The sequence below is a fragment of the Podarcis pityusensis genome (assembly GCF_964106645.2).
Source record: "Podarcis pityusensis genome assembly, chromosome: 10".
Lineage (NCBI taxonomy): Eukaryota > Metazoa > Chordata > Lepidosauria > Squamata > Lacertidae > Podarcis > Podarcis pityusensis.
Genome location: NC_138035.1, coordinates 45,195,526 through 45,209,179, shown reverse-complemented (window position 1 = coordinate 45,209,179; position 13,654 = coordinate 45,195,526). Strand labels below are relative to the sequence as shown.

Genomic DNA, 13,654 nt, shown 5'->3' with positions numbered 1-13,654 from the left:
CTTTCTGCATCAAGAAATGCAAACTGACATGACCTTCAGAGTTCACATTTACCAAAAAAGCACTGGGACCTGTAACAAAATGTCTCTGTGTGAGTGCTCCTGTTCAGTGTTCCAGCCAGCCAGTCAGCCACAACTTTCAGGGCACTCCATTCCACACTTACCTGCCCCAAACAAACACTCAGTGTTTTGTGGCTGCTGAGCATGCTCAGTACTTGCTAGGTTGTTTTGGGGGTGTTTCCCAAGAGGTTCTCATTTGTATTTCTGCCAATGAAAGACCTGCCCAAGTCATGCAGATCTTAGAGGGTCTCGTTTAGAAAGGTCTCTTTCAGCCCCGCTGGTTGAAAACCCTTTCCTGGCAATGCCCGACACTGAACTTGCAGCAAAGCATGATTGCTAAGCCAGTGTTGGTCATACTCAGAGTAGATCTATTGAAGTCAATGGGCTTCTATCTATTAATTTCAGTAGGTCTACTTTATGACTTAGTTGGATGTTCGTTCCATAAAAAAGTAATAATAAATAAAGAAATTGTTCTGCCATTGAGACTGCTGCACCTGTAAAGAAAGGTTACAGCAGGAAGTCAAGTTCCGAAATCAATTGAGGCGCTCATGTTCCACTCAAGAGTGTTCTCACATATTCTTTAGAGAAATGCTTGGCACTGGGTGAAAAGGGGGCATTGTAATGTGAAACTTGACACATGAACTTGTCGCCTGCAGGAGAATTTGGATTATTGTTCACCTGGCAACAAAGTGGCCCTATTCCCAACAGACGAGCCTTTCACAGGAAGTGCAAGGTGACAGCTCTGAATTGAAAATGAATGCTGAGTCTTTAAGACTTCGGCTCCATTCACAATCCCCATGATGTCTGTTTCCATATTGTCCAAGACATATGAATATGAAAAACAGACAAACTGGGAAACTCCTGCTTGCTTCCTATTGTCCTGCCCATGCATAGCATATTCCTGGTGTGCATGTCTGTGATTCAGTGAACAATAGTGGAAGGGCTGGCATGAATAACTCAGGCACGTACTGTGCTCTTTTGATGGGCAGTATCAGGATTATAATGGGGGAACAGAGCATAGCATTAAAAAAATAGGAATACATATTCCAAGTATTGTTTTGCCTGAAAACAGAGGCAGTGGGCTCTCTTTATTTGTACAAAAAAAATGCAAACTTGCTTTTTCCCTCCTGAAGATGTTGCTCAAAGCAACTAACAACATGCAAAACACAAAAATAAAAACACATTGGGGTTTTTTTTAGCGCTGCTTTACAGTGTCAAATTTGGACCAAAAATACTTGAATGCGAGTCTGCATGGAAAGTTTAAAAACCCCCACAGTATTCTCCAGTTAGCGTCAAAGTTTTATTTTTGTAAACAAACCTTTTAATACTTATGACAGCTAGATTCATTTTTTTTTTAAAGCCCACTGAACTGCTTCAGGTTTGGCTAAGAGGTTTGCATGCATCAGTTCTCTGAGTCCAGTGATGCTTTTATACTTCTACTAACTTTGCATCTTAATTCCCTTGCAGGGATACATGCCATGAACTTCTGGGGCACGTGCCTCTGCTTGCTGACCCTAAATTTGCCCAGTTTTCCCAAGAGATTGGACTGGCCTCCCTGGGATCTTCTGATGAGGATGTCCAAAAACTTGCAACTGTGAGTCACTAAGTTTTAAAAGTGTGAGTTTTGCTTGATTCTTCAGAATCTGTCAAGTCTACTAAAATGAAGTGTTTCTCAGTGTGATGACAAAACAAGTCACCCACTTTCTTTGGCAACACCTCCTCTGACTGGTTTGTGGCTGAGGTATGCAGGCTAGCCTCAGTGGCCCAGAAAGACCTGACAGCTGTGTGTGGTTGTGTGATTGAAGGTAGTGGTGCAATGAGAGAACATTGATTTTAACACTTTCCCCTCTTTCTTTCGCCTAACATCTCTGAAATACAGAAATGGTTTGTACCTGTAGAATATGAAGATTTGGGACAAGGTTTTCACTCATTACACTGTGTTATTTGTCTCAGTGTGCTTTTAGAAAAGGTAAAGGGACCCCTGACAGTTAAGTCCAGTCGTGAACGACTTTGGGGTTGTGGCGCTCATCTCACTTTACAGGCCGAGGGAGCCAGCGTTTGACCGCTTCCGCAGACAGTTTTTCTGGATCATGTGGCCAGCATGACTAAGCCGCTTCTGGCGCAATGGAACACCAAAACCAGAGCAGCGCACAGAAATGCGCACAGAAATGCCAGAGTGGTACCTATTTATCTATTTGCACTTTGACGTGCTTTCGAACTGCTAGGTTGGCAGAAGCTGGGACCGAACAACGGGAGCTCAACCCATCGCGGGGCCTTGAACCACCAACCTTCCAATCGGGAAGTCCAAGGGGCACAGTGGTTTAAACCGCAGCACCACCCGTGTCCCCTTTAGAAAAGATCGCCGTAAAGGATTATTATTATTATCATCAATACCACATGGGGGAGATGGGTGAAAAGCAAGCTAATTGTGAAACACGGCTTCTTCATTTATTGCATTTCATGGGCAGTACCGTGAATGTCAAGGAGATGAACTCAGGGAAGTTCCATCTGACACTGTCCAGAATGAGGAAGGCCTCAGGCGCAGTGATCCAAGGTCTCAGGGCACAGGGGTATGATGGGTGGAATGAGAACAGGATAGCGTCTTGGGATCGAAACAACCACAGCTTTGTTTATAACAGATGTCAGTAGGCTTTGGCATAGACATTGGGTATGGGTCCTGAACAGAGAAGGAAAGGCCTGGAAACCCCCCGGAAAAATCCTGAATAAACATGACCATTTGCTAGTTGATTAATCCTTCAGGGTCAATTCTGGATTTAAGAATCACTCTACAATGAGAGTCGATTCTGGGCAATCCTTCCAGGACACCACTTGGGAAGTTCTATGGCCCATTAACCCTCATCTGGGCCTTCAGACAGAAACCTTCTCCTGGACCCCTTTACCGGGGTACCCTGATACTTTGACTGGAGTGATGAGGGGTCTCTTACACCCTTTTTCTGGGCTAAGGATCCAACCCAATGCCTTTTTTTTTTTTTTTTGCCAACAAGTTGTAACAGTTGCTACTAGGTAAGCAAAACCTCCAGAAAGGCCCAGTTTTGTCTGCCAGAGAATTAATCTCTGACTCCAAACAGCTCCATAGCAAGGTCTTAAGCACATCCTGCCTTCCCACCCCAGGTAAAGGCAAAATTATAGAGAGGAGGGAGGAGACCCTATGCTGACTGCGCTGACCAAGCCACACACTGCTGATTTAAAAGAGATTGGGCAGACCTGGTTGAAGCCAGTCGGCTCATTGGCCAACCAGAACCACCCCACCATTCCCACCACCACAACCAGCACACAACTGGTTTGACAGGGCTTTAAATCTCACAGGCAGTTCCCAGCCTCCTGCGCAGATATCCAGTGCAATGATGACATCAGGTGGCTGCGCAGGAGAGGAACAATTTGCACCCCCAGGTTGCCTCCTGTGCCCATGTTGGGCCACAATCAAATAGTAAGCGATCTTTGCATTGAAAGATCTTTGCATTGAAGGATTGAAATTGAATCCTGACAAGACAGAAGTACTTTTTTGGGGGGACAGGGGGCGGGCTGGTGTGGAGGACTCCCTGGTCCTGAAGAGGGTAACTGTGCCCCTGAAGGACCAGGTGCGCAGCCTGGAAGTCATTTTGGACTCACAGCTGTCCATGGAGGCGCAGGTCAATTCTGTATCCAGGGCAGCTGTCTACCAACTCCACCTGGTACGCAGGCTGAGACCCTTCCTGCCCGCGGACTGTCTCGTCAGAGTGCTCTAGTTATCTCCCGCTTGGACTACTGCAATGTGCTCTACGTGGGGCTACCTTTGAAGGTGACTCGGAAACTACATCTAATCCAGAATGTGGTAGCTAGACTGGTGACTGGGGGCGGCCGCCGAGACCACATAACACCGGTCTTGAAAGACCTACATTGGCTCCCAGTACGTTTCTGAGCACAATTCAAAGCGCTGGTGTTGACCTTTAAAGCCCTAAATGGCCTCGGCCCAGTATACCTGAAGGAGCGTCTCCACCCCCATCGTTCTGCCCGGACGCTGAGGTCCAGCGCCGAGGGCCTTCTGGCGGTTCCCTCATTGAGAGAAGCAAAGCTACAGGGAACCAGGCAGAAGGGCCTTCTCGGTAGTGGCGCCCGCCCTGTGGAACGCCCTCCCATCAGATGTCAAAGCGATAAATAACTACCTGACATTCAGAAGACATCTTAAGGCAGCCCTGTTCAGGGAAGTTTTTAATGTGTGATATTTTAGTGTATTTTTGGTTTCCATGGAAGCCGCCCAGAGTGGCTGGGGAAACCCAGCCAGATGGGCGGGGTACAAATAATAAATTATTATTATTATTATTATTATTATTATTTGCATGCATGAGGAACGAGGAAAGGCCTTGCATGTGTGGAGCTCCATGTCTGATCAGAGCTCTATACAAAGAACATCTGAACCAGGAAAGAAGCAGCTCCCTCCTTCAAAACTGGGTTGTTGTTTTTTGCAGAGATTCACATAAAGACAAAAGCCCTAGTATTCCTCTAAGTGCTGAATTTATGGCACTGGCTGCTAGAAAATGTTATTTATAAATGGAGGGTTTGGATAGACTATAAATATTGAAAGAAAACTCCAGTGCTACTTCCCAGGTAGTTTTAGAAAAGGGATTTAAAAACCATGGTAGGAGGAATCAGAAATATTTCTGAAAGTGTGTAACAATGCAGGAAACAAGTGGCTAATGTACAAGGACTGTGTCTATCCCAAGCAAAAAACTAGATATTTGGATGTGTGAACTTTCTGTTTACACCATGACAAAAATTAGCAGCTTGGATGAACATGCACAACTCCACTCATGCAAATGTTTCATAGTGTTTTCTTCAGTGAGCCGAGAAATAACTGGTGTTTTCTTGCAATGAAGAATCTATATATGTGCCTGGATATGCCCCACAGAGTCATGAGGTGTCCGAAACACCCAGTACAGTTATACTTTGGTTCTCAAACGGAATCCGTTCCAGAAGTCTGTTTGACTTCCGAAAACATTCAGAAACCAAGGCACGGCTTCTGATTGCCTGCAGGAGCTTCCTGCACACAATCGGAAGCTGCAGAAGCAGCGCCAGACATTCAGGTTCTAAAGAAACATTTGAGTCGCAAGGCATTTGACAACCAAGGTACAACTGTATTTATAATTTTGGGGAAATGAGTGTCTGCTGTGTACTGCCACAGTTCACAAGATGGTTGTTTAGTGATTGGTATGTTCTATCTTCATCCTTTTTTGGTTGGTCTACACTATTTGGGTAAAAGTATCAGTGCCCATTACTCTGGAAATGAAGATGTTAGTATTTGGTATACAAGCCTTCTGTGGCTTTTTCTGTTACAAAACTATCTGAATATCTGTCCAATTAAGGAATTGCTGTCAGGAACTAATTGGTTTCATTACACTCTTTCAAGTCCCCCCACCCCATCTTTAAAGTAGCTTTTCAACCTCTGTTTTTAAAGTGCTAAAAACTACAGTCTTCTCTTCTCCTTGGTAACATTTATTGTGATATTTTAATCTACTGCTGAGGAATGAAAACCAAACAACTTTTGCTCTTTTGCCACTGCACTGTGTACAGAAATCTGGAGAAATTAATTGCTCCTGAAGCTGGGAGAAATTGAGGGTTTAAAAAAATGCTTATAAAGTTCATATTTATTAATATGAATGATTTTGAATGTCATATATCTATATATAGCCAACCTCAAAAGGAGGTTTACAAAAGGAATGGAATTATCAGTGAAAAGCAACTTAATTATTTAAGAATTACTAAAACCAGCGATAAACTAAAAAACAGATTAAAACACTTGTCAACATTTCACATGCCTGGCTAGGCTAGCCTGAGCAAAAATGTTCTTAGGGGGACGCGAAAAGAGTACGGGGAAGACACCTGCAGAGAGCTCTAAAGTCCAGGTGCTGCTACACTTAAAGATCAATTTCTCACCTTTGGAGAACAAGTATTATGTGGCACCTGTAACAGTGCCAGTTCCACGCCAGTTTACGGTGTAAATCAGTCTTGGTCCCTAGTTGTTAAGGGCTTCATATACTAATAACAACACCTTGAAGTTCGCCTGGTAGCAAATTGGCAACCAGTGCACGTCTTTGCTGACAAGACTCCTGTCCGCAGTCGTACCACAGCATCCTGCACTAACAACAGCTTCTGGATCAAGCCCAAAGGAAGCCCCACACAGAAAGCCCCATTGCAGCAATCCAACCTTGAATGAAGCAATGCATAGACTACTGTGGCCAAGCTTTTCCGGCCCAGGAACGGCCATAGCTTTTGCTAGTAGCAGCTACTGAAGCTATCTGGGCCTTCTCCAGGGACAGAGCTGAGTTCAGAAGCACTTCCAGACTGTGAGCCTGCTCCTTCAGGGAGAGTGCAACCCTGTCCAGGGTAGGCCAAATTATCCAGCCCGGGAGCCCCTCACCCACAATGCCTCCATCTTTGCCAGGATTCAAGCTCAGCTTGTTTCCCCTCATCCATTCTGCCACTGCATCCAAGCACTGGCATTTTGAATGACGGTTACAAATCTTTTAGTGATCTTCTTCTTCTTTGTAAACCACTTTGAGGTTTTCCTACTATCTAGTAGTATGCAAAATTTTATGAAATATCAATCAATCAATCAATCAATCAATAATACCACCACCCAAAACATGCCTTTTGCTGCAGAGTGCGTAAAACAGGAAGTGCTCTCTGCTATTCCCCAGTCAAGTGGGATTGTAGGGAGAGGAACATTTTACACCTTCCCTCAATTCTGATGGAAATGACCCCTCTTTCTATCAAACTCAACAGCATGGAGTCAATAATCATGGCAATTGCAGGGGAGTGAAGATTTTAGCAGCTGAGAAAGGGTTGCCCACCAGGGAAAAGATGACTAGGAGATCAAGAGTGTGAAGTAGTTCTGATCCTGCTCACTGCCATTTCTGACTCAGTCTACCTGCTGGCAAATTTCCTGTCCCTGGCCTTTCACCCCAGGTGGCAGTAAATGTTCTCAGTTACACTAACATGTTTGTCTGGGTGTGTGTGTGTGGCAATGGGTTTATACTACAGTGCCTGTTGTGGCTTTTCAGAAGTGGATGTAAACCCTAAATCTGTAATGTTTTCAGTTCCCTGTTTTGAAGTGGAAGTTTCTGGCATATGTAATCCCAGCGTATGTAATTCAGAAATGTGTATCAGGGTGTGATCTTTGGCCTGACAATAGTGTGCCCCTCTTTTCGTCTTTAAAGCACAAGAGCATCTGCTTCCTTTCACCAGCAAAAGACTGATAATTCAAGGCTAGGTTGAACAGATATCAACAGTGGATCTGTTTTTGAAGAACCCACTATTTGCAAGCCAGTTCCAATTTGGGCAACATAATTGGTTTTTGTTGAACAGCCAAGACTGGCAAACCTCCCTATTCTGTAGCAATGCAATTTCCTCTGCTATGTAGACATAGTCTTGATGTCAAAATACTATCCTCTCAGTAATGACTGCAGTATTTGAATTGGTAGGAGTCCACCACGCACATGGAAACTAGACATCATTTGTAAAGTCTGTGTGAAGTCCTGGAACTTGGAGCCGGGCAGGCGTGATGTATTCATTATGATGAGCATGTCTCAATTTATATTCTTCAGAGTTCCAGGTAGATGAGAGCAGAAAGCAACATCTAGGGCACTGCAACATTTCTCAGATCACAAGTGACTGCAGATGCCAGGTCAAGTGAATCAGAATTCTGTAGACTTACTTAGCATTTATATAGCACTTTGTATGCTTAAAATACTTCACATAACTTTATCTCATTAACCTTGACACCAACCATGTAAGTCTGCCAGTACTGATATCCAGCTATTGAATAATAGTTTTTTTTGAAACCAGGGCTGGGGAATCTGTGGTCCTCCAGATGTTGCTGGAATCTAGCTCTCCTCATCTTATCACAGCCAAGGTTTGGGAATTACAGTTATGCAAAAGGAACGGTTTGATCATTTAGTTGTTAAAAGCTCTGGGTGATATTATTTATAGTTTAAAACCACACTTGCACTAATAGAAAGTGGCTTTCACCAGTCACGAAACTGGAGAGATGTGCAGGGGGGAAAGACACGAAAGCTACCCAGAAATTTAGCAGTATTCAGCACGCATTTTCTTGATGTTTTATGGCGATGTTTTCCGAGGGCCCCCTATAATGAGCATTAGCCTGCATGTCAACTTTCAGGCACAAAAACGCAATAGATCTTGATATTCGAGTTAATAAGAGAATAATGTGAGCCTGACAAAGCATTTGCATGCTCATTATGTCTGCTGTTTTCAGGGGGAAGCATCATCATCATCATTAAGAAATTGCCGAATCGGCAATCACAGCCCTCGGTTGAAGTTCAATCGCTCATGCTGTGAATCTGTGATCTGTCGGAGTGCGGCTGCGAGAGGAGGGGAGGAAAGAAAAAGAAAAGCTCTTAAAATGAGCTTGATGAGTTCTTCAGTTGTCAGGAGTAACTGAAGTAATTAGTTGAGTAACTAAGGTCATACCCCTAGCATTCAGCTCTTGTAGGAACATTTCGCCTTGTTTTCATTTGCTTGTTTTCTATTGTTACATATGGAGTAGATATCAAACTAGCAAGGAAATACGTGTGAGTGAAAGAGTGACCCTCATTAACACAATCAAGCTCTTTAAAAAAGAAAAAGACCAGATGAAAGATTAACTACTGTTCTGCATTAAACTACCAAAAATGTATTGGTTCATAGCCATTCTGAGTTTATAATTACCATGGACGGTATGCAACAAAGTACTTCTGCTAGCACAAGGACTTTTGGCTGTGCAACATAACTTCTTCTTCCTTTCCTCTTCCCCAAGTCCCCAAATCGGCTCTGGAAGGTTGGAGAAAACCCCAGAACAGATTAGCTTAAATAGTCAAAAAGAAACCAGGATAAATTCTTTGAACCAAAGTGGAGCTGGCAATTTGTACATGAATATGCGGCATTTCTTACCTGTTTTAAAGGTATAAAATGGATGGCCGTACTTAAAAAGGAAGAGGAAACAACAACTTTGCAAAGCGGTGTAACTGGAAGCTGCCCACTCTTGCTTTGAAGGCTGGCATGTGTTTGTTCTCCAGGATTTAAAAACCTGCCCCTTTTTGGAATTCTCCAGATTGACTCTGCTGAGTGACTATGTTAGGGCTAGACTTCAGAGCATAGGACACAGTCGCCTGAACCTTCCCACCACCCAAAAAATAAATGCCAGAGGAGACCACAGTAGTGGACCCAGAGGGGGATTGTCATGAAACAGATATATCAGGGCAGACACCAGTTACTCCACTATTCCTTTTCTTTAAAATGAAGCCAGGCAGGTGCCCTGCATAGCACAATACCTGCTGCTAAGGCTCCAGACATGTTTGCCATCTTAATTTTCCCACAGTGCCCAGAACCTGACCCTGAAGGACTCTGTAGAAATTACGATGGTATGCACACCTGGAGCCTCAGCACTAGACTTTTTATGGTGCAGGGTACCCACCTGACTCTATCTACCTACCTACCTATTTAAAAGGGACCTCTTCTAGCTTTTCTTTACCAGCTTGGGGGTGTGGAGGAGAGGTGTAAGAGTGGAAGGACCAGGCAGTGAGGAAGGAGCATCTAGGATGCCCAGTATAATGGGGTGGGGAGAGAAGGTGGCAGTGATGAAGCAGCCAGGGTGATGAACAGCAAAGTAAGGATACCCACAGTGGGGAAACAGAGTCCCCTTGCCCATAGACCTCTTAATCTGACAGGGTCACTGACTGTTGTTTTTCAAGTAAGACGGGATATGACAGAGGTTTGCATTGTGTGGAGAAACTGATGAGAGAGCTTGTCTGCACTTCCACTTGTCCCGCTGCTTCCCTCTGGGAAAACTCACTGTTGAACACTGAATCGGAACAAGCACCAATTGGTTTTTCTGCAGATAATGTGATTTGTTCCCATTCAGCAGCAAAGAACAGGTTTTCCTGGGGAAAGTGGTGGGACACATGAAAAACTGCCTGGAACTATTCCTATAAAGCACAGGACAAGTGGGAAACATATTGGACCTGGGCTTTCTAGGCACAGGAGAAGCAGAAGTGTGGATGAGCCCGAGAGAGATGTTTCCTTCTTTAGTCGAAATACTAGAACTCATGATCATCTAGTGATCACGAAAGACAAAACGAAGTGCTTTTTTCACATAGCACATAGGTAAGCTATACCATTCTCTCCCATGTATGGTGAAGGTCACCAGCTTGTTGTGGTTTGAAAAAGGATTTGAACATTCCTGGAGGATTTGAAGCTATCAGTGCTTAATTTCTCCAGTACCAGAGGCAGCACACCTCTGAATACCAGTAGAGAGAGAGAGAGAGAGAGAGAGAGAGAGAGAGAGCCCTGCTGTGCTTGGATTCTGCTTGAAGGTTTCCCATAGGCATTTGGCTGGCTACTGTAAAGGCAGGATGCTGTCTTTGGACTAATCCAGAAAGTAACTTTTTATGCCCCTTTGTTAGAGACAGAATGCTAAGACGAGAGCGTGGCTGCTTTTAGTCAGTGGGCGGTCTCATCTGAGTTAATAATGTGAATGTTTGAAAACTTATAAAATTGAAACAAGAGATCAGACCAAAGAAATAATTTTATAATTCCTGTATAGCAGTACGGCTTCAAACATTCGGGTCTGCAAAGAAAGATTCAAGCAGTTATGGTTCTTTTCAGCCATGTGAATCAAAGCTATTTTTCTTTTCGGTGGAAAATAGACTCCTCTTAGTATTCAGTGTTGCTGTATATTATAGGAAATTGTATTAATCACTTTCCACTGTGAACAACCAAATCAAATTTGTGCAACCTGATTCTTTCTCTCTGCTTGATGCTGGGCAGGGTGCTTTTGTTTCTCTGGGTAGCTGAACGAATGAATGAAAATTGGACATAATAACCAGAAAAAAGCTAACTATTTGTCTAGGGTATGGCTTAATTAATTATTTGATGATGCAGCTTAGAAGGATTGGCATCTTAGCATTAAAGGGCACCAGGGATGGATAATGGAATATAATCTTCAAAAATTTTAATGGAGGTGTGATATGATCTCTTTGTAAGAACGGCTTAATGAAATTTTTATAAACCCAGCTGTCCCTGCCCAGAACCAAAGAGGAATTTTGCCATTGTCGTGAGTTCCCTTTGGAGCAAATATTATCTTCATTTACATTTAGTAGCTGCATAATAGTAAACTATACATATATAAATGAAAGCAGAACACAACCCTGCATTCTTTGTTGTTCTGTTCTCAGAACTTCATGTATATATTTTTAGAGCTGAAAGAAAGCTGCTTTATCATCTTACTCAGCACCACAACATCCTTATTTATAGCAAAGAATACCTTACTAAAGCTATAATGTTTGGTATTCGCAGCACTGAAATGATCTGGAGCAGGTGCCTTAAATTCGAACTTCTTCCTGTTGTTATTTAGTCATTTAGTCGTTTAGTCGTGTCTGACTCTTTGTGACCCCATGGACCAGAGCACGCCAGGCACTCCTGTCTTCCACTGCCTCCCACAGTTTGGTCAAACTCATGTTGGTAACTTCGAGAACACTGTCCAACCACCTCGTCCTCTGTCGTCCCCTTCTCCTTGTGCCCTCAATCTTTCCCAGCATCAGGGTCTTTTCCAGGGAGTCTTCTCTTCTCATGCGGTGGCCAAAGTATTGGAGTCTCAGCTTCAGGATCTGTCCTTCCAGTGAGCACTTGGGGCTGATTTCCTTCAGAATGGATAGGTTTGATCTTTTTGCAGTCCATGGGACTCTCAAGAGTCTCCTCCAGAACCACAATTCAAAAGCATTGATTCTTCGGCGACCAGCCTTCACTTCTTACAAACATGCAAAGAGAGATACAATGTCATTGGAAAACAGCTGAGAGAGAATGTCACTTTAGGCTTAGGTGGGAAAAACCTGGGTTTTTTTTTTAAGGCTCTGATATACAACTACTGAAAACTAATGGATAATCATGGCATAGAATTAGAGAATCCTAGAGTTGGAAGGAACCCCAAGAGTCATCTAGTGCAATCCTCTGCAATGTAAGAATCACAGAGAAAGAATCCCTGACAAATGGTCCCCCACCTCTGTTCAAAAACCTCCAATGAAGGAGATGTAGACTCTTGCACTGTCAAACAGCTCTTACTATCAGAAAGTTCTTCCTTATGTTTAGCTGGAATCTCCTTTCCTGTAATTTGAATCCATTGGTTCAGGTTCTACCCTCTGGAGCAGCAGAAAACAAGCTTGCCACCATTCATTGCAACCGCCCTTCACACATTTGAAGATAGCTATCATATCACCTCTCAGTCTTATCTTTTCCAGGTTAATGTGCATTTATTTCCTAATGCTATGTTAATTAAGCAGGCTTAGTTAAACAGATCTGTGGATATATTTCTGCTAGAAGAGAAGGGTAATATCTATATCTAGCTCCAAAAATTGTGACAGCCATTCCTAAATTCAACCATGCTTTGACGAATCGAAGACTTGTTCTCCTGAACCTTGGAAGGGTTTTGGTCATGGATATATTGAACAAGCAGTGTGTATTGTCTGTTGCTGAGCCGAAACATTTGCAGTTTCACCACATTTAAGCCTTTCATGGCACACCAAAACACACAGACCCAAGAATGGTTATTTGTGTATCATTGTGTTTCTATAAAATCAATGATGTGAGACACATGTGTGAACATCCAGCACCATGAGTGAAAGCAATCAATTGACAACATTAGGGGCATTTACACACATCCCTAGCTGGCTGAAATGTGAATCACTGGAAGGTTTTCGTCAAAACTAGGGAGATGGAGCTCATAGAGCTAGACTTTGATGTGTAAGTATAGGACTCTTCAGCCTGTCCCTACCCCAGTCAGTGCCAGAAGAGGACACAGAGGGGGCAGAAGATGAAGGGAAGCAGTGCAAAACAGATCAGGGTGTCAGTATCTAGCTTGGGCTGATTTTGGTCGAACTGCAAGATTCTTTTTTTTTAAATAAAAATTGGTCAGACAAGAGCAAAGCAACCAGTTGGCATGGGAGTAGATGGAAGATCAGCCTCGGTGGTGAGTGCTGGTGGTTGGGGAGTGGCCAGGGCAAGGGACCCCCAGGGCCATGATGACTAAATGTAATGTATGAAACTCAATAGCAGTTTCTGACCAATGAATGATTTGTTTTCTAAATAAATGTACCTCTCTGTTTCCCCATGATATTGATTCTACCAAGATACTGAATAGATCCTTTTGTCCACAAGATTTATTTGTTTGTTTCTGAGAGTTTACAGTACTCCATTAACTTGCCCAACGTGGTACATACAAACACTCCTCATCCTACTTTCAACGTTGCCTCAACAGGACTTCTTGACACTCAAATGTTGGACTTTTCATTGTCACTAATGAAAATACTGGTCAAATTAATGATCTCCTCCTAACCTCAAGAAACATTTTTGACTGTCTGCTTTTCATAATTGAGATGACCACTGATGATAGACCAGGTGCAAACTTTGTCATGAAAATCTTATCTTTGCTTTTGCTTTTTATTTTGTTTGTTCAGCTCCTTTATAACATGTTTACAGATTCTGACAGGTAACTCAATGGTGAAATACTCAAATCTGTATTTATGGCACATTATTTCAGGCATACATTTGC

At 43.2% G+C, this 13,654-nt stretch overlaps 1 protein-coding gene across 1 annotated transcript in view; it reads left to right on the top strand.

The window, feature by feature from the left end:
* Positions 1 to 13,654, top strand: part of TPH2 (tryptophan hydroxylase 2) — a 66,169-nt gene that overhangs the window by 33,311 nt on the left and 19,204 nt on the right. Inside the window, exon 8 of the mRNA XM_080971203.1 lies at positions 1,525 to 1,651. Within this exon, the coding sequence (XP_080827329.1) occupies positions 1,525 to 1,651 (127 nt within the window). The remainder of the gene's footprint in view (positions 1 to 1,524; positions 1,652 to 13,654) is intronic.